We start from the raw sequence: 24,674 nt of genomic DNA, 5'->3' as shown, positions 1-24,674 counted from the left end.
TTTCTGCAAAGATGTGTTTAGTAAATGATAATAAAATAAAAATATATAAATTCATAATTCTTTTTTTATATATTTAAATATTCCTAATTTATAATAGTTATATTTTACTCATGATTTTTACCTTTATTACTAAAATTTATATAATTTTATTTATATTTAATTAGCATATGTTTTATTTTAACTTTAAATTATTTCTTTAATATAAATGGGATTCAGGATTACAAATTATATTATTTGTATTTTTAGAACTTTATTAAATACTTCGTTAATGAGTATATACTACTAAATGTATTCATCTATGCATTTTTCAATGTACTTTATATAAATATTTTTCTGTACTCATAATTTTTTGTGCGTTACATTATACATAATTTTGTGTCCAAAAATGATGAATATATAAGGAATATAATATATTATAATAATGATTTTTTTTTTTTAAATAGAGCACTACAATAATAATTATATATATTTTATTATTTTATAAATTATTTCTTAATGGTTCACGTGAATAAATATGTCACTCTTTATGCAATATATATTTCAGTTCGATAAAATTAAATCAAACGGAACAAGCATATATTTTACTCTAAAAATATGTAAACGTTGATGTTATTTTTTCCATATATATTAATATAGTTTACTAAAGTGCTTTTATTAATTTTGTTTCTTTATATATTATTACAAAATATATATATTCAAAGAAAAAGTTAAGATCTCGATTATAAACTACATATTATGCGTTATTAGTTGTGGATTCAATTTTCTAATTACAATGTTTTTATATGGTCTTATATTAATGTGTATGTAAGTTTTTATTTCGCTTATTAAAATTATATACAGCACGTAAATGAATATGACTAATGAATTAATATTTTTTTGTTACCTAATTTTTATGTTATTATATGCATCAGTATTTCCAATAATTTGGATAAAATAAATTATTGTTTGAGGATTATTCTATAAATATAATATCAGAGATATTTTTATTTATATTTACACTTTTAATATATATAAATAATTGTGTTCTCAAAAATATGTTTTACACCCACATATTTTTATAACACTATATTATTATATGTTATTATCCTTTTTTCTATATATTCATCAAATGTGTTATGATAAACTATGTTATAGTTTGTAATAATTGTTCTCTTAACCTTTGTTTGATTAATGCTTTTTAGATCTTCATAGTTGTTTGTATTATATGTTTCATGCCATATTTACTTATTCATATGATACTTGTTTGCACCCATGGAACAAATGTGGTAGAAAACTTGAAAAAAATTATAAAATCACATTTATACAATAGTATGTTGTATAAAATATTTACTAACATCTATAAAATGATATTAACAATTAAAAAATAAAAGAGTATTTAACTTGCACATAACAGAAAAAAAATAAATTATAGTAATTAATATATAAAAATAACGTGCTTGCTACTAGAACTAAAATATAATATTCATAAACTTTTGAAAACAAATTAGGAATATTATTTTATATTATGTTCAACATAAAATTTTCATAGATTTATTTTATATATTCAATTTCAGAACGGAAATGTGTATTCTATGACTTTATGACATATATAACAATGATACATATTCAAACATATAAAATTTTAGATTGTACTTATTCAATATTCTTTGTTGATTCATAAAATATTATTTTAAATTATTATGTATAATTATTAGCATTTCACATTATATATTTCTTGATGTTGGAATATATGATATGATAACACATATATCAATAATCCAAATTATCAAAGCCCATGGTATACTTTTGGTAAAGATCTAAACTTATGCAATTCATATATTTAAGAAAGTTATTATATAGATATTTATATATGTAATTAAATAAAGGAAGTGTATGTGGATCATTATGGTACATTCATTTTAAATCTGATAAATAACACGATATTATTTAGCATAATATATTTCTATTTTCTTCATAGTATGTATGTGTCAATTATATTTATTAAATCATAAATATATATAGGAATAAAAATATTAGAACTGTTAGAGATGTGTTTATACCATTCATATTTATCATACATATGTAAATATTTCTTCAACAAAAGATTTATTTTTTATGAATTCTTGAAGTAATAAAAATTTAGCTAAATATAGTAAATGATTTATGCTTTATATTTACAATTGTATATTCAAGGATATCACGTTTAATATAATTACATTTTCATCAATTCATTTATATAATAATCGGATAATTTAGTCATTAAAAGGTGTTAAAACATTGCACATGCTAATAATAATTAACAAGTATTATATTTTAAATAAACTATACTGAACTCTATGTCCACAATATTTATTAGTAATCCATATAACTCGTCCTTGCTATGAGATGTTTCAAAAATATATCATTTATGCAAAAGCATCTATTAAAAGCATATTAATTTTACCGCGTAAGTAACATTTATTCATTTTTTTTTAATACATCTGTATAAGAATATACAGAAGAGTCCATAATCTTTATATTATATGTTTCTGCATACGTATGATACTATTTCACTTTATGTTAGCACTAGGTTTTATTTAATTAATTTTTAATGTTACTCAATATTTCCCCCTATTTACCGCTACAACATTTCCAATATTTATCCATTTATTTTTGCACATCGTAATATCATGTATGCTTGATATAAAACTTATAAAAAATGTCTAATAATGAATGTGTAGAAAAAAATACTTTCAATGTTTGGAAATCGAAATATAATATAATTCATCATTGTGATTCGATGCTCATATTAGCTTCAAATTTTACTTCTTATTTAACCATATTGTTCATATTATACAAAAAATTCGTACATAATCTTTTATTCATAAAATTTACCTTAAATACATGTTTAGGAAATAAAGTAATATTTTACAAAACACTTCTTTATATATAATATATTTTGTGCTTAATTTATTCATATAAATGAAAACAATATTTTCATTATATATATGTTTCCTTTTTATGTATATACAATTCAATTTACATTAAGAAAAATTATTTTGAAATTATTTCATGAACATGGCATTTATAAATTTATAACATATTATATTATAGATATAAAGAAATTTTTTTTTTATAATATATGTTCTTATTATTGTGAATTGTATATTTTATTAAAATTGTGTGCTTGAAATAATCAAGATATGTATGTTTCATGAAGAATAACGTAACAATATTATAGTAAGATAAAATAATTCCAAAAAATATTGAATATTATAATTATTATAAAATATAAAAAATGGAGAATTCATATTTCCTGCATGTGTATATCATTTTATAACTGTTATTGCTAAATATATATGTATTGAATAAATGACACATGCGAATATGACATTTGCATCAAAATTAAATAAACCTTACACTAACTAATTATTGATAATGTCTTTATATTTTAGTGTATAATAAAATTTATTATGCCTTTTTGAACTTTAATAAAAATTAAAATCAAAATAAGAAATAAGTTTTATGAAAATATTATTCATTATATTCCATTCAGAGGTATCATTAGAATGATTATATATATGTTTCTTTATATAAGCGTATTAAGTTATATGTTACAACAAATAATTTAATTTAAAATGGAAATTATTTATTATATTCATTTACAAAGAAAAAATAATTGTAACTTAAAAAAAAATCAAACTAAACCATAATGAATAATAATTATATAAAACAAATAAAACTCATTATATTATAAAATGAGTAATTCATATATAATTCATTATAATAATATTAATAAAAATTATTTTGTAAAATAAATAATAAATACAAAAAAATGAGATATGTAACTAAGAATTCAATATATTATCGAACAAATATTTATGCAAGGTTCATTACATAAATGATACATGAGTATAAATATATATAACTTTATCCGCCATAATTAATTTATATGCATGTTAAAAATAATGATAGAATATTATAATATATTTGTGGTAAGGCAATATATTGAGTAATAAAAAAAATATTAACTGTAAAATGTTATTAGGTAACTAATATAGGATGTTTAAATAATTTATAATATATAATGAAAATGTCTTAGGATATAAACATTCAACGTTGTATAAATAATAAATAAATAGAAATATATAATAGATATATATTATGATATTACAATAAAAATAGATTTAATTATAATACAAGTACATAAATCATTATACAATATCCTATGATATAAATAAATGAATTGAAGGTGCAAAAAAGTTATGGAACATAAAAAAAAAAAATAAAGGAAGAAGAAAAAGAGTCATTAAGTATATATATAAAAAATAACCAAAATAATAAACTCAAACATAAACTGTGAACTCTAAAACACAACCCCTTATAACTATGTATAATATATTCCATTATTAATAATAAATTTACTAAAACGATAAAATAAATTCTACATAATAATGTGCAGTCTTATTATTAATTTAAAATGTATAGTATTTATTAAATAAGTGTTGTAGTATATTTATTCAATGAAGCATATATATTAGTTCTTATTTTTTTTCTACTATTAAATATACTAATATGCAAATATTGATAACATAAAAATTAAAAAAATATAAGGATAATAGTAATTAAAATAAACAAATAGTTGTGAACAATATTTATTATAGAATAAAGCACACGTATTAAAAGTAAATATATAGATGATATTCTACAATTCATAATGAATGACCAATTTTTTATAAAATGGTAATTATAAAATCATTTAAAATAGGAAAAATAAATAAAATATAATAAATATTATATTAGTGTAACAAATAATGAATTATAAATTATTATTCTTACATTTTCATATATGTAGATTTTACACTAAATAAGGTTTTCTTAAATAAACATTTACAAAAAAGAAAAAAAAATGGAAATATTATATATTTGTGATATATATATAAAAGACATATATACTCTAATAAAAAGTTAATTAGAGATATTTAGATCAATATAATACGTGCGTAATAGTTGCAGAATTTATAAATCTTTAATTCATAGGAATAGTAATAGTTATAATTTATCTTTATATATATATATATATATATGTGAATATAAATTTAATAAAACTGAAAATATAAAATCTGAAAAAAAAAATATATTTAGTTCACAAATAGCATAGTTAAGCATTGTATGCGAGATGTTAGTAACTATAAGCAGAAATATAAAAATTGTACTTAAAATTTGATTACATAAAATATAATTTTTTATATTGAAACCCAAATGAAAATATTGTACAACTATAAAATAATAAGTACTAAATCACTTATATTTATCCCTAAACTCTAAACTAAATTTCTAAATCATTTTTCTTTTAGAAAATATATTTGCTTAGTTATCTATTTTCAGAATAACTTCAAAATCAAAATACATTAATATTTTTACATTCAATAGTAAAAAATTAATTTTAATAATTAATTGGTATTTAAAGTATTCATGTATTATATATATCACATTAAATATTTTTGATAATTACGCTACAGGAAAACATTTTAGAGATCTCAATTCGTATAAATTTGAGAATGTTATTTACTTATATTATATACATATTTACAAATATGATAATATGTATAGATCTTATTTTGAATTTTCTATCGTTATTTATTTTAAAAAATATATATATAATTTTTTTTATTTATGTATTATGCTTCATAGTAGGGGTGCCATTTATCCATATTTAATTTGTTTCTCATTTATATAAATATAATATTACTATGCTTATATTTATATAGTAGTAATAATATATGATTTATTTTATTCTTATTTATATTAGTGTATATAGAGAACTATTTTTTGTGGAATACGTAATTTCTATGTTTCCCTTATAGAAATTCACTTATATAGTATAATTATATTGTAATATTTATTATGTATGACTAACTCATAAAATATGGAAGATGGAGTAGGCTTTAATTAATAATTTATTGTATAATTTTATAATTATTGTTATCATTCCTATAATCTCCATTTTATAAGTATACTCACGTTCTGATATATATATAACACTTAATAATAAGCTTTCCATAGTTATGATTTACCTCCGGATGATCTCATAGAGGAATTGCTTAATGAAGTAGATACAAATTATGTAGTTAATATACTTAATCCTGCATTCACAGAGCATAATGTTGCAGAAGGTTATATGGATATATTCAATCCGAAAGTCATTGTTGTATATAATAGATTAAAAGAACACATATAATGATGATAAAAATAAAAAAAATTACTGTAATTCTATGAATTATTATTTAGACTTTATAACTGAAACTATTAATGTATAAAACATAGAAGAAGATATAAAGCATGGTATAATAAATTTTCATCTTGAAGATATTTGGAAAATAAAAATTTATTCTGATAATTCTGAATGCAAAAGAATAAAAAATAGGTATTTAACTAACATAAAGTGTCTAATAAATCAAGTACAAGATAATAGTTATCTTTATCAATTATCAAGAAACTTTACAGAAGAAAACTATAAAAAATATGGCACAACCTACTTCTGGAATCTGAAAATTGTATTAAAAATAATATATTAATTTAAATTAATATTTATATAAATAAAACTACATAGTATAGTTATATACACTAAAATTTTCTATAATGTATACAGGTATAATGACCCCAAAAATTATTAGATCAGACATTTTGGATGAGGAAGTGATACGTTATAATAAGGATGCCACCCTAATCTTATATAGATTATCACCAGTTTGGAACCATTAACATGTATGTTCTTGTTAAATACATACTCTTTTCAGAATTACGCTCTACATACAACAAATTTTCAGTTATAACCTTTTTGATGGTAACATTTCTCATTTTTGCAATAATTGTCGTGAATTTTTTATTATACAAAGTAATACAAATATATTATAAAGAAATATTAATAATTGAATACGTATTATAATTAACATAAATAAAAAATTAATTACTATTGAATAAACATATTTAATATTTTCATTATGATTGCATTATTCTAAAAGATAACTCCTCTAAGCAGAAATGTGTGGGGTAAAATAAAAATTAACGAATTTTTAAAAAAATATTTACGTAAAAATATAGGAGCAGCGTTATTATCTAGAGCATATAACAAGAGATATAATGTAGAATATAGTGAATATCTTAGTCAATTTGATTAAATATTTGAAAGGAAAATATATACATCAAACTGGAAGAATATAACTATTTATACTTATGGACAAGGAAACGCTAAAATGCATAAAATAAAAAGATATGTGTATAATATAAAGGTTAAAACAATAATTATTTATTTTAAAAAATGTTTTATATTCCATGTATTTAAGGAAAATAAACGAAAATTTCATGACAAATATAATGCAAATTTGCACATACACATAACATTAAATCGTAATCACATAAAAATTAAGAAAATATCTTTATAATAAATACGATATTATATATTAAACAAAATTATCTGAACAAATGTGTACTAATATAAATATGTGTGCATTATGTTATTTAACTGTTTCACATTATTATATATGGAGTAAGTTTAATATAAATTATGTGGTATAAAATGATTAACCAGAATTAATTTTAACAAACAAAAATGTATTATAAGTAATGTTTTTATAATTATAATATAATTTTTTCTATATAATAATTACATTGGCATTCATATTTTTTTTTAATTTTTTGAAATTGTATTATAATTTTTTTAGTTGTGCGCCAATGCATGCTATTATTTTTTATTATTAAATTATTCCACAGCTCATTTAATATGGCCTTTAGCATAATATAATTCATGTATTAGTTTTTATCTATATTATCTTCTAATTTCTTCATACTATAGCAATAACTTCTAAAAACACAAAGATGTATTCTATTAATACTTAATATTTTTTAATTATTTTTTTTATTTTTACATAATCTTTAGGAATTTATTGCTTTTTATATTTTATTATAATATAGAATTACATGGATATTAATAGAAATAATTTCATAATTTAGTTTATATTTAATATAAACATTTCAAATATTTAATATTCATAATTTAAAATATTTTATGAATTCTTTATATGGCAAAATGTAACTTCTGATTTCACAATAGAAATGGAATTAGGAATATTACCAGAACAAATACTTTAACATGTATTGAATCTATTAGATATACTTTTCCAGTTCACGCTATATGTATAAAAACACATATGTAGATGAATATAATAAGGAAAACATATATTTAAAGAGGTTAAATTTAATTTGGTTTTGAATAATCACTAAATAGTTCCATGAATTCACTGTACTAAATTGTTTTCTTATTATTGTTATATTAGTTTTTTATTATAATTTTATATAAATTTATATTATATTTGTTATAGCACTAGAAATACATCAATACCGAAACACAAATATACAATAGAATAGACAGTATAAAAATAACATTTATATGTGTGTAGAAACTATTTTAACTAATTTACGCGGGCGTGCGTTTTATTATTCATTAAGTTTATATTTCGTATAAATAAATTAAATATAATAGTAAAAATATATATGCAAATAAATTATAAAAATACATTTAGTCCAATAACTATATTATATGTTGCATCATACTTAGTCCTTATACAAAATTATGAATTAAAATTACATATAAGTATTAAATTTCATAATAAAAGTGTTATCATAATTTTTAGCAAAAAAAAAAAAATTTACAAAAAATTAATCTAAAATATTTTTGCAATTTTAAATACTTTGAGTATAATAAAAAGAATGTAATCGATGTTTACAGATATATTTTTATTTTAGGGAAATTATTATTTACTGCGTTCTATGTCCAGTGTTTAGGATTCTGTATTCTTTTTTGTTGATTTTTTCTCATAATTTTTTTAATATTATTAATTTGTTCATTTTTAATTATATATTCTTATTCTATATTGAAGTGATAAAATATACTTAAGTATTTTATAGCTATTTTAAATATATATATTTATAAAAATAATACAATTATTTAATGTTGAAATTAATTTAATTTTTTCTGCCTTCATAATTCAAGATACTCGATTATTATCCATTTTACGATAACTTTATAAATTCTATTTGCATATTATGCCTGCAATTTTATATTATAAGTGCGAAAATTACAACTAATTAGAAATTTATTTATTTTTTATATTCAATGTTTTATGAACTTTTTTTATTATTTTTTGACATTAAATTTATCTAAATTTTACATGCTGATAAATCATTTTCACGTATCACCTTTTCATGCTTTATGCTTAATAAATTATATTAACTTATTTCATTTTAATTTATATGAATACTTATCATACCATTTGTGCTATATTTGCATATTTTTATTGTGAATACATTATCTTTGTCATATATATACAAATTTAGCTTAAACATTAGAAAAAAATTTCATTTTTGTTTAATAACATGGGAAATAAGAACAAAAAATATGAAATATTATTATAAATATAAATATGTATCACATTTATTATATGATGAAAATATCATTTTGCATGTTTAAATTATATTTATGTAGTGAAAATTAAAAAATGTAATATATCCTTTTTTGCTATAACAATATTTTCATTGTATCTACTTTATTTTTAACTAACTCTAACTATGAACATAATAAACATACAATTTAGTTCAATAGATTGTATATTTTATATCAAATAATGTAAATTTTATTATTTTTTATATAAAAAGATTCTTTTTAAAGGTGTTTTTGCATTTCCTTTTAAGTTGTATTATTTTGTATATATAATTATTGCATATGTTAATATTATATATTATTCGTTTTACTTTTAATTGAGTGTGTCAATATTTTTTTTTAATAAGTTATAATTCATTTCATTTATTTGAAAAGGAGATATTTTTAAAAGCATTTAATAAGGCTTGTTTAATTTTGTTGTATTATAATCAATTCCCGTATATAATAAATTTAATATGTATATTTATTTGTTTATTTGGATGATCATTTTATTACCCAAGGAAAATAAATAAAAAATTTATTTTCTATATGTTTACTTTTAAGAACTGATAACTAAATTATTAATATATATATATGTTCTTTTTTGCGTACTATAAATACTTTTAATAATGATGTACTTTTTTAATGTCTTATTTAAATACACACAGAAATATATTAGAGACAGATAATTCATTAATGTTTAATATAATATCTTTTTTATTAAATATATTTTAATACATTATAATGTGTTGCTCTAGCGCTTATTATATATATTTATTATAAAATTATATTAATATACTTTTTACACAAGAACAAGGACTAATGAAATATTTAAATATAATATAAAATGACTCTTATCAATATAGTTTATCATAATGTTATATAAAAATATTTTTATTTTCCCTATTAGAATATTTAAAATATAAATTTTTATAATTTTATTACTGTAGAAATTATATAAACATTATTTTGAAAGTAGTGGTAAATGAATATAATAAAATATAAATATATATAAATTTATCTGTGTGATTAATACGAAAACATAATTCTAACTTTGTACATTTGTTTACACAAGAAATGAATATTAATATAATATTATTTTTAATATGAATACATGTTATACAGGTTTATTAAATATTAGAATTTATATAAATTCCATACTGTTATATCATTGTTTACTTTTTGTTAAAAGGATAATTTCATCATTAACTATTCACTTCCATATTTATTAATACTTTTGTGAAATTAATTGTTATAAGGTATTGACTAAAGAAATTATTTAACTCATTAAATACGTGATGAATCTATAAGATTCAATAATATCATATAATTTGTTTAATTTATTTCGTGTATGTAATATATATATTCAAATCTTTGAATAAAATACATATTGCATGCATACGTAAATAGTAATAAACTATATATTTATCAAATAATCTTACAAAAGTTGAATAAAATGTTAGATAAGTAATAATAGCATAATAATGAATTAAAGTATATAACATTTCAAATCAAAAAAAATAATAATAAAATATCAAATATCTATATGGAAGAATTAAAATTAATGAATTTATAAGATAAATGTTTGTTTTATCTTAACTTTTATATTTCTGTAATGAAACAAAACATAATATTGTTTATATTTTATATATGTTATTTTTTTAAATTATATAATAAATTAGTATTACACATGAAATATACTTCTAAAAATTATTTTTATGTTTTTCAATACATTCCTCATCTTTTTTTTATATTCATATTTTTTTAATCATTGTCAAATGTACAAAATACATATTCTTCTAGATATTATTATATATTTTTAATATTTTTTGTATTTTCCCATATGTATTTATGAAAATGCTTAAATCTATAATTAAAATATAATATATTTATTCAAAAATATTGAAAATTCATCATATTATTATCTCAAAAATATACGACTTAGGTATTAACGTCACTAAAGCAGGAAAATTATAATACATATTTAAATATATATATATATATATTATTTAAATTGCAATATTATATTTTTGATCCTTTAAAAATTATATTTAAGAAAAAGAAAATTTATAAGTAAATTCATTTACGTAGAGAATAATTTTCTGCAACATTATGGATAATAAATAATTTTTTAGAGAAGATATTTAATACTTTTTTTTATCAGAAATGTGACTTAGATTACTTAATTTTTTAATTAACTTCTTTATGTCTTTGCTTACATATTTAGTTTTTTATATAATTGCTTCTTATTCAATATATACATAAAATACATTTCTATATTATTAATTTATTGAAATGATCAAAATTATATTACTTATATGTTTTCAATAATAAAATCATTGTTTTTTTAGAATGTAATACTTTAAAAATATATAAAATATTGTAATACACAGTTATTCATTGGCACACTATATATTGACAGGTAATTTATAGAAGTACATTTCATATATTTCATAAATAATTGTTCGAATTAAATGTGTACAGATTAATAATAACTTCAATTAAAACTATATTTGTGACTATTATAGATAGCAAAATGCATCCTATATTTATTATATCACATTAAAGTATTTATTATTATAACACATATATATATTTACACTATATATAAAATCTATACTTATTATACCTATAATAATTGTATAAAATAAACTGTTTATGTTTTTCTATTTATAATTCTTCATAATCCATAATATTTCTTTCTGTAGTAAGATAAAAAATATTAAAAATTAAATTTATGCTTTCATCGACTGTTTGTATGGTTATGATATTATGCATATATTAATTAATATTTCTGTTATAATAAGTATATATTACTAGCATATATTATTGTGTGTTACATTATAAAGCACAAATTATATGTTAGATTTTTATTCCGATAACTGCATTAACAGAATTTTGTTCTCGACATGCTTCTGTTATTTAATAACAGATAGTTTTGTAAAAGGACATCGTTAAAGTTATTTATATTAATATCTTTAAATTAAAAAATATTTCTTATTTTGTATATGTTTTATGAATTCTAATAATATAAATCAAATTATTTATTCTATTAATTCACTGTTCTAAGGTAAATGTTATTTTCATTAATTTTTGCATAGATATATAATTTAAAATACATATTATTGAATTATATTTTGTTATGTTCTTTCTTATCCATGTTCCTACTGATATAAACTATTTATTAATTCATATGTATTCATGTTTCATATAAATATTCTATTTATTTTAGTGTGATTTCACTATTGAAATAGAAATATCATGTGTAGCATATTATAAGCCAAATATTAAATTTTATTCATAATTACCTTATATATATGGAAAATAATTAGTAAAAATACTGTAGAAAATAATGTATTAATAACTATTTTAAAAGACTTAATCCCAATTTTTTTATCTGTGCTTACTATAGGAATTTGTTCTTGCTGACCTTGGACAAGAGAATTTACATTTGAATGAATTATTTCTCTAAACTCACTATTGAATTTACATTTTAAATTAGGTAACTCAACAGATTTATATGAAGGAAAATATTTTATAAATTCGAAACAATAAGTTTTCTCGACTCCATTAATGAAATCATTATGTACTTTGTTTTATATATTTACAGAATTTTGAATATTTTTTATATAATACGTATCACACCAAATATCACTGTTCTTAAGACTATCTAAAATTTCAGTGTTATCTAATGCATAATTATACGCTAATATGATAGTTTTAAAATTATCCCTATTAATACCTCTTGAAAAATTACATCTTATTTATCAGAAAAACTAATTTATGTTATTCCTTTTTGGAGTTTATTAAAAATACTATAAAATTCATCGTCATTATATAATTTATCAACTACCATATTTCCAATCCAGTAATATAGGCGATTACACCATTTCAAACATTTGGATGTCCCTTTAGTTTCAAAATGTAATCTACAAAATGCGTTCAAAATTTTTTGGATGTTCTTATTAACCTTTTAATCTTGTCTAAGTTTAATTTTACCGTTCCCTTATTATCTATATAAGAACAATAAAATCTTGTAATTCCTCTAATTGTATATAATATACCTTGAAGGGTAATGTTTTTAAATGATGTTTCTTAAGGATGTTAAGAAAAAATAAAAAATATATGATACATGTTATTCAAATGATTAAGAAGTCTTATTACTACATTATTTAATATACAATATTTTGAAACAAATATATAGGTAAAATAAATAATGATATACCCTTAAAAGCACATCCATCTATTTTTTTTAACTTCTTAATGCGTGAATTATGTTTTTATACAATAAAAAATATATATATTTCGTATATTCATTTTAATGCAAATAAGTATTGGATTATATATATCATGTGCTCTATTTATTATAAATAACAATTTAGGAAAATACATTAATTCTAATGAAAAGTGGCATATAATAATATGTCCATAAATTACACTACAGTATAATAGAAATCAATATAAAAATATATTATAAAAATACGAATTATATATATACTTAAACTTTGAAATGTATTTGTTCTTCATATGTTAAGGGCTTTTAATATGTACGTATTTGCATAATAGAATACAAAGATAATTATATATGCTTTCGCACATATATATTAAACACAAAATATATTATTAAAATCATAAGACACACGATTAATCACATGAACTTTTTTATTTTATGTAATATCTATCATAACTACTAATGAACTATAAATAACATTAATAGCTTAATTAAAACAGCTGAATAATTAGAGAATTATAAGCTTCAAATAAAATTAATGTTTATTTTTATATTTAAAAAATGTATGAAATATTTTTAATATATAGAATAGTATACATAATTAACTTCACTATAAAATTTATCGATACAATAAATATGTTAATGTTGACGGACTATTCAAACGTACACGATTATAAAAAACATTTAAAGAACATTACCATTGATTTTGGTCGTGAAAATAAAGTATACCCAAATATTATAAGTTTCAAGAATGAAATAATTTTATCCTATTCGTTAGGACGTTAAGTATTTAGAATTTATTATTAAATTATAAGATATATATGTGATCATCCAAATGGAATTATAAAAAATTCATATATTGATATTTATATTATACGAACATAAAAAAATTTAATTGGTTTTATTACACAACATATATTAAAATGAAAATAGCTAATGATTATATTTGTTTTAGTAATATATAATTTATTATTGGCATTTTAATTTTATTTTTACTTCTCCATAATATATAATACGTAATGAACCATATGTAATATTAGTAATAATGTAACTTATATGTATTTTTATTTTTTTTACAAGATAATTATATCAAAAAATTTTAAGAAATTTTTATTCATAATAATTCATATTTTATTCTAATTAATCTATAATCCTCATCAGATTCAAATGCTTATGTATATTATACACATGTTTTCTTATTTTTTTTGGAAACCATATTAATTTTTCTATTTCATATTTGTTATAATTTTAATTATATTTCATATTTACTTATAATTTTTATTCTATATTTATATTATGCCTAAAAATATGAGCAAAATATTTTTATATATAATAATATATACAATTATCATATTATATATGGGTTATATTCATATATGTTTATTTTCTCTAAATATCCATGTGAAAAGTAATATAAATTTAAAAAAAAAAAAGATAATATAATATGATACAATTGTATTTAAACAGAATCCCATAATTCATGTACATTTAATTTAATTATTTTTTAATTATGTTATATCGTCAAAATACAAATATGCTTTTCTACCAATATTTTTCATGTACATCCTGCGCAGTAATATTTAAAACAACATAAAAAAATTATATAATAATCAACACAAATTATAATAGAACATAAAGGGGAACATAATAATATTTTTATGCAGTGATACTAAAAAAATGTAAAAAATAAATGACATGTAATATATTGTATCCTTTATATTACTAATAATTGTTAAATGTAATATAATTGTCATTTTAAAACAGTTAATGTAAGAGAGATACGTAGTACACTTAGTACAATAAAATATGATAAAAAAGTCTAAAAATATTTATAATATAGAACAAACTAGCGCCATAGGCATTTGATAATTAATATGCACGTTGCAATAATAATCAATAACATAAGTAAAAAGTATTCGTATCAGTGAATTATACATATTTCATTATATTATTCTTCATAATATTCATGTTTATAAAAATGATTACCCGTAAAATATATACTTATTTCATTTACAATATATCTTTTTGTAAATATTGTTCAACGTATTCATGAATAATACTGTATATTTTAGGAAACAAGTTGGAAATCTATTCATAAATTTGTTTTTATTATTTATTGTCCTAGGAATTAATATTTTGAAGATAATTTTATGGTTTATTCTGAATTTAAATCTCATTATAGGGAGAAATTAATTTTAATTAATGTTTTAGTCAATTGCAAGAATAATTTCTAAATAATGTCATTAATAGAAACATCTTATAATTTCTTAAATTATTATTTACGAGAAATATATTCGTCGAATTATATATTTAATGAAAAATTAAGCGCAATTATATAAATACACTGTATCTGTCAGTGTTTAAAAAACTGTTGCGTAAACCTTGTGATTGTAACATATTCCATTCTATAACTGTATTTTTTAATTTATTTTTTATTCTCTTTATTCCATGGTGCAAAAATGGTACATGTGGAGAGATCTAATTCATAATAATAAAAATATATGCATTGATAATGAAATTAATTTATTTATATAGAAAAATTGCATCATAGCATAGATGTATATAAACTGTATCTTAATTTACCTTATTAGCAATAAATATAAAAAACGTTATCATTAATATTACTGTAATTGTTGTTAAAATAGGAGCTTTAATATTGCTGTGATAATGGGGTAATACGTGTGTTGCACTAATTTCAATATCTTCTTTTTGCAACTGCATATTATATTGATTAATAATTTCCTTTACTAAACTACAATATTCTTCGCTTTTATTTGGTTTACAATTTTGCTTGATAGTTTTAAGATTTTTATACATATCATATAATGCTGTAACTTTTGGTAAATCTACTTCTTTAATAGATATCTTACGAGCATCAGTTAAATTGTGATTTGAATAAGTCACACTATATGTACTCAAAAAAGTAAGATAAATCGTTCTGATTTTATTAATTTGCTTTTTCTGTAGAAGATAGTTATATACCCAATAATACAAGAATTTGCATCCTACACTAGACATATTATTATTTTCATATATTTTTTGTAAATATAAAATGACTTGGGGGCATTTGCTCTTAACGTCAAACACAAATTTATCAAAATTTTCTATTGTCAATTCATCACACCTATCAATGCGTTGAGAATCTGCGATTTCTATGCACTGATCCATAATTTCTTCATATTTAAAAAAATCTTTTATAAATCCATACTAAAAAGAAAAATAATAATATTACAAAAATTGTGTTATATTGAAGTAATTTTCATGTTATTTATATACAGATATATATGAAAATACTTGATGTAGTTTGTGTCATAATTTTTAAAAGGTACAGCCTCTCCTTCCATTGCAGATTTTATTATATTTTTATATAGGTTATCTAAAAGTAAATATTCAAATTTATATGCATAATAATATATATTTTTACAAATAATGAAGCATTATATAAGAAATATTTGTGTACCCCTATTTAGTATTTATAGAATTCAGGTAAATGTACCACTGATACTCTTTATAATTAATTTGTATGAAACTAAACTATACTACAAATAAGTTACTTCATATAATATGTTTAATTATTTATTTGACTGCATACTTTAAAAAGCATAAAAATTTAATCTATTTGCAAAAGCATAATATTTTCACTTATAATACAAGTTTAACGGTATCTTATTAAATAAAAATTTCATAATTTTACTATTACTCTAAGTATTAAAAAGGACATAAAATTTACATGTGTCATTATTTTTATTATATATATATATAAATTATTTTATTTTTTTGTTTATAATAATTGTTATAGTGTTCATATAAACTAATGTAGAAATCGTAAAATTCTGGAATAAATAGATTATTATTTAAGAGTTTTTATACCTCATTAAACTGGAACATAAAATTATAAAAATTTGTGAATATAAATGATCGCGATTTAGGGGAAAATTCCAGGAATCTATATACTATATATATGTATAATTAAAATTAATATTAAAACAAGTTTATGATGCATATAATTTTAAAATATATATATTAATAGAAATTCACTCTGCGATAAAAAAATGTTTTTAAAGAATATTATATATTATAGTTTACATAGCAATATTAATGAAATATTAAAACTAGCATACTAAATTATTTACATTTTATGATATATTTTTTACAAATATGATGTTTCACTTATTTATATACTTATTAATGTAAATATTAAAATTAAAATAATAACAGAATAATTCCATTAATAACATTTTTAAGGTAAAACAATTTAAAATACATAATTTATAATGGATTATAAAAATATAATTTTTCTTTTTATTTATTGATATACTTTTATATTAATATTATTTTATTAAAATATTATTATTTCTATAATTTAAACAAAATATATTAGTGTGTTTGAATTTGCGAAAAATAAAATGGGATCACAATTTGTGCTTTAGCTTTAGAATATTTCGTTATTAATAATAGACATATATAGTTGTTATACATTCTAGTAATTAACATACGTTTTTTTTATTATAATATATAATATTTTCTAATAATGCAATTTTTTTATTTTATCATATGATGTTATTATTCATTAAACATTTTTATTCTTAATTAAATAATATAAAATTTGCTCATATATGAATTAGTTTTTTATTTTTATCATGATAAATGGACATTATATAATTATATAGAAAAAATTAAATATATATATACTCTTTGTTTTTATTTATACACACAAGTTAAACTTAAGCTTTTGATTTATTAATAATAAGGATAAATGTAGAAAAGTAAAAACATATCTAAAATATTATTTCAAAAAATGAATAATGAGGTATAAAAGTATGAATATAAATATATTTCTGTTTACTCCTGTAATAATAAGAATAACTTTTAAATAGTATTTTCTTCATAAAGTTTCTAAATGATTCATACTAATTGTATAGTCATAAACAATGTAAATATACTATTAATCTATTACTAATTTAGTGTTATATAATTTCGATAAATATTTAATAAAACATACTGGAAGTATCACATTTTATAATAAAAATGATTTACCTTAAAAATTAAAAAATAACTTAAAATTTTGTTAGGTATATTATAAAATATAAATAGGACATTTTACATATATTACACAAATTAAAATATGTTAATATTTTTATAATAAAAAAATATATATGTTATCATTTAAAAAATAATAATTAATATATGTAAAAAAGTTTGATATAATTCTCTTTTGCAATAAATATGCTATTTTAATTTTTGTTTTCTATATATAATATAATAAATGGATTAATATTAATTATACATCTTTCAAGATATGTGCACGTATCATTAATAATTGATATACAGTTTTATATGAATGAATAAATAAATATATTATAACATGTGAACATACTAAAATTACATAAAATAGAATTAAATTTACTTCGTAGTATATAAATAAGATCAAGCAAAGGGAAAAATATAATGCCTTTAAACGGAAATTTATTGTCCAACACTATATTAATTATCATAAAAATTGATAATGTAGTGTACTAATAAAAAAAATTAAATAAAAATACTTAAACGTAGTAGAAAAAATATATATATAAGACAATAATTTTCTATAGAAAATTTCCTCTTATGTATTATTTTAAATATATTTATTCTATATTAGATTAAATTATATTTTAATATATTGGACTTTTTATATATTTTATAATAATACACAAAAAAATTATCAGAAATTTTTACATACGATAATTAACTGCCTCTAATACATATCTTTATCAATAATGTAATTGTTTAATTATATATATATTAATTGTGATAATAATGTTATCATACAATAAATTATATAATGATATTCATTTCTTGGAATATTGCAAGCATATTTAATAGAATTAACAAAACATGTTAAAATATTCTGAATTTATTTCTATAATAATTTTTTTTTTTCTATATACCTATCAAATGAATAAAGTAAGAAAGCACTTTTCCATATGAATTCGCATTATAAATTTATTCGGTTATAGTATATATATAAGGATATAATACTTTAATATATTTATTTATGAAATACAACACATTTATAGAAGGATTTCTTTTTTATTTAATAATATTGCGTTCTTCTTGTAAGATGATTGCTTCATAATTTAAATATATATCATAACGATTTTTTCATGTATAGGTTTCATATGTTTTTCTAGGATATATTACACTGTATATTATAAATCCATATATGTATTCAGTCTTTTAAATTAATACATTATTTCACTCGCTGTTATAACCAGCTGAAATGAATAATTGCTGCTTAACACAAATAAAATATCATGCACATATATAATGAATAGAATTTGAATATATTAATTTTTAAATACTTAATAATAATAGTTTACATTTAACTGTGTATATTTATGGATTGTTACTTATTCTATATTTTGAAAATGGGTACCATTATTTTTAAAAAGGGACAATATTACAAGGCTTATATTATATATATTTCCTTAAATTACAAAAAATGTAGGAAAAGATTTTCATATATTTAGAATCATATTGAATGTATTTTGCTCGCACAATTATTTTTTTCTCTTTTTTACACAAGGAATACATATAATTAAATTTTTTAATAGGAAGCTAACTTAATTCACTTAAAAATTATATTCACACTATGATTAGTCCTCTGAGCTATATGCTATTCGAAAATTATTATTATTTAAGTTATTGTACGTGGTATCAAATAAATTATTTAAGTCCTGATGATATTTAGTATTCTTATTAAAAGGCCTTTTAACTACTTTTCCCTTTGCATAAAAAATAAACTCAATTTTGTATACTGAAAATAAAAAATAAATATACTATTTTTAAAAATTATGTAATTCACTTGATTTTATATATTAAATTAATGTGTATTAGAATTGGAATTTAATATAAATTAAATATATCAAGTTTATTTATACCTTATACAGAATAAATATGATTATCAAAATTATGACGGTACAAACACTTACGACTGTACTTGTATCTGTACCTATACGTATAGGTGCATGCACCACTGGATTTTTTTTTTTATCTGTATCTGTGTCTTTACTTGTATCTGTACTTTTATGTGCACCTATTCTGCTTTGAGGGAACTATGTAAGAGTTTCTATGCAGAAGTACAACCACATATTCTCTGAATATATGCATAGTATTTCTCTTCAGATTTATTTAATTCTTTACTAAAACTTTTATTATAATTACAGGCTCTACATTTTTATAAATAATCTGCGTATTAACCTATATTATAACTCTCTAAATAGTAATTTCTATTACTGTTAAATTTATAAATAATATTATATAATTTCTCCATATTTTGAAATTTAATAAATGCATCTTCATCAAGGTATATATGATTACTAACATGATTTAGACATATATCAGAAATAGGCATGATAATGTTAGTTTTTATTATATTTCTAATTTGTTCATAACATTTTCCTGCTGTAAAACAATTTCCTGTATAAATTTTCACTAGATCTTTTAATTTGTAGTAGAAGTATTTAAAACTTTCTCCTAAATAAAAGTTTTTATTATGTTGTTTATGCTCCATATATATTAAATAATAGCATTAGGTCTTATACATCCCATTAAAGATAACGTAACTCCACTTAATATTTATATTATTCCAATAATCATTATAAAACTGTGAAAAGAGAATAAAAAAATGTCCTCTATGATTGTTAAAAACTAAACAATTAAAATCACATTTGCTTTGGGGGAATATACCCTTAAAATTAAACTAAAAGATGAAGGATACAAATTGTAGAAAAAATTAAATTAAATTTATATTATAAGATTTCTTTCTAGATTATTATAAATTACAATATTTATAATTAACATAAAAATTTTAATTATAAATAAATGTACAAAATTACACTGTTATTTACATTTTCAATTATATCTGACATGTTATATATATTTGATTTATCAAAAATAATTTTTACTCTTTTATTATATACATTTGTGTTAAAAATATCTGAAAAATATTATACAGCCATCATAAGTATAAACACTTAAAATATATAATTTAAAAAAAAACTTTTAAACTTTTTACAATTATTTTATAAATATTATGGTCTGATATATTATGAAGTTTCTCTTGAGTTTTAATGATAACGAATTTTACATGATTACATAGCATGAATAATTGTTTTATAAAGAAGAGATTGTATAATAATAAAAATTAATAAGCAAATTTTTTGTACTTTTTTAATATGTATTTCACTATTACAATAAAATAATTATTCCCTATAAGAAATTAAAATGAACATATATAAGTGCAATAAATAACATTATGTTAGAATATTTATATACTTTTCTCATTTATATATTTCATTAATTTCATATGAATGCATACATTTACAAAATGTTTATAATTCTAGTGCACTACTAATCATTTAGTGTTATCATTTAAATTTAAATTTCTATGTTTTAATTTTTAACATTTAAGGATTTCAGTGACTCGTCTTTAAGTGAAATCTATAAAAACTATTGTTTTTGGTTAATACATATTTATATACTCTAATATTTAATAATTAAGATATTGCAATTTTAATATACTTTGCAAAAAACATATATACATTAAGAAAATTTTTTTTTTTCTTAATTTTATTGTTAAACATATTGTTTTAGACACAAAAAGAAAAGAATAATTTTATATTATTATTTATTTAATCGTGGTATATGATACTATGAAATTAATTGTTTTCATGGATTATATATATATAGTTATCTTTATTGTATATATATTGAGAATAATTGATGTTATTATATATTCATAAAACATGCTATATTTTATTTTTAATTAAAATATATATATAAAAACAGGTAGTATACTAAAAATATCGCTTTATATAATTAAATTATAATCTTTTTATAATTGAAATTAATTAAAATATATTTAAAATAATATAAAAGTTTAATTTATAATAGCCTAATATCAAAACCGAATATAAATTTTTGAAAATTATAAATTTTTTTCCATATTCGCTAATTTACAATATAATTGTATTTTATTTTTTCTTGTGTTATTATTATAACAATTATAATTACACTTTCAAAATACGTCAAAATGAACTTTTTGAAAGTACATTATAATAATACACACAATATAAATATTATTATGTAAAAAAATGTGCATAGAAACATGAAAATTATTATTCCTATTCGATTTTACAATAAAAATAAAAGTATTTTAGTTAATACTCATTTTTCATTAAAATCATAAATGTATATACCAAGTATATACGCAATAAGTGTGTAACCTTTTAACTAATAATAATTTAGTGCAGTAGCTGCATAATATTTTATGAATATGATATACTTTTAAGAAACACATATTCATTATTAAGTGTATAAAAAAATAATTAAAAATTATGAGTTCAATCATAAAGAAATTATTCTTGATTATATAAACTCTATGATAATTCAAAATTATAACTTTTTTATAAAATATTCAATTTAGATTCATATGTTATATAATATTTATTATAATAAAATTTTTATGTTGAATGCAGTATTCGTTTGCTAAATGCAATATTTTGTGCATATTATATATGTAATATAATAACATATAATTTTATTATATAATATTTATTTTTTAAGAATATAAATCTATTATAATAACAGACTTGATAGATTTTGATCTTAAATTATCATGACATAAATTGTATTTCGTACAACAAGGGAATAAATTTATAAATTAAAATTTTTTTACTTCTTGATATATTATTTAAACAAAAGTATAATCCATTCCATTTTTTATTATATAACATTTTATTATATTTCCAAAATTAATGCTCAAAACATTTTATTAAAAATAATATACATTTTTACTCAGTATGTGATGAGAAGTTCATAGATATATATCACATCAATAAAGAATATCAGATGTTATATAGAAATATATATTAACGCAAATATATGGTTTATTGTAGCTTTTAAATTATTTTTTTAGCGATAAGAGCTATACAATATTTGTAGATGGAAAGTATATAAAGAACATCCAAATTAAATATAAAAATAGTAAAGACCTATTGTACAAATAGATATAATTAATAGAATGAATTTAGCAATGAGTTAAATAATGAATAAAATAAATTATTATTGTAAAATAAGAAAAAACAGATGCCCTACGGAAAACATATAACGGTGATGACATGTTTTAATGTATTTTCCTGTGAATATATACAGGGGTAATGATATTTAATGTATACTAAATTGATCTGAAATATTAATATATGTAACATATATTAGGCAAATTATTATTATATAATAAATATAGGATATAATTTTAATAATTATATATATTTAATACACAATTTTCCACTGTTAAAAGAATTATAAATATCACCTAATAAAATAATATTGACGTAATATCTTAAGTAATGTTCTATACACAAAAATTATTAGTCCAGATAATCTAATAAATCTTATACATTAAATTTACTACATAATTATTCCACAGTAAAATATTATAAGAGTAATTTTAATGGTATAAGTACATTTTATATTTAAGAGAGTTTCAATGAGTAAAATTAACAAATTATAAAAAATTATAAAAATATTAAATACCAATAAAAAATATACCATAAGTTTACACTTTAAAACATATTATATAATATATTATATATCTATTAAATTATTAGCAATAGATATTAAGCTTGTCATTAATATTCTTCAAACCTAAAAAATATTTTATAATATATTACTATATATATTTTCCTTTTTATGCCATATCTAGGTGCAGTATAATATGTTTAATGGTATTATTTTATGTTTCAAGTTTTAATTTTTAGCCTTATAAAATAATGGTTACAATATAGTATATGATTATAATGTTTTATGCACTTCTACCATAATAATTCTAATAAAATATGCTCAAATATAGCTTCCTCATTTTTATATTATTAATAAACTTCTACATTTATATATATGGAGTTAAATAGTTTTTTTTATAATAAGCACTATTCTATATTACATGTGTTTAATAATTTTGAATTATAA

The 24,674-nt window shown here is 18.5% G+C and overlaps 1 protein-coding gene across 1 annotated transcript, besides 1 other annotated feature; it reads right to left on the bottom strand.

The window, feature by feature from the left end:
• Window positions 1–21: part of a sequence feature (assembly_gap, 119401..119412;~variable surface protein) that runs on past the window's edge.
• Window positions 22–15,998: 15,977 nt separating this feature from the next.
• On the bottom strand, window positions 15,999–17,011 carry PGO_000210 (variable surface protein; the record flags this gene model as incomplete). Its single annotated transcript, XM_028690729.1, has 3 exons — window positions 15,999–16,145; window positions 16,251–16,874; window positions 16,997–17,011. 3 exons carry the CDS (start codon window positions 17,009–17,011, stop codon window positions 15,999–16,001), a joined length of 786 nt encoding a protein of 261 aa, XP_028546530.1.
• Between the last annotated feature and the right edge of the window lie 7,663 nt (window positions 17,012–24,674).

Source organism: Plasmodium gonderi (assembly GCF_002157705.1).
Source record: "Plasmodium gonderi DNA, contig: Pgo-contig_18, whole genome shotgun sequence".
NCBI classification, from domain to species: Eukaryota; Apicomplexa; class Aconoidasida; order Haemosporida; family Plasmodiidae; genus Plasmodium; species Plasmodium gonderi.
Note: the sequence above shows the minus strand (reverse complement) of the source record. Positions and strands in the feature narration are given on the sequence as shown.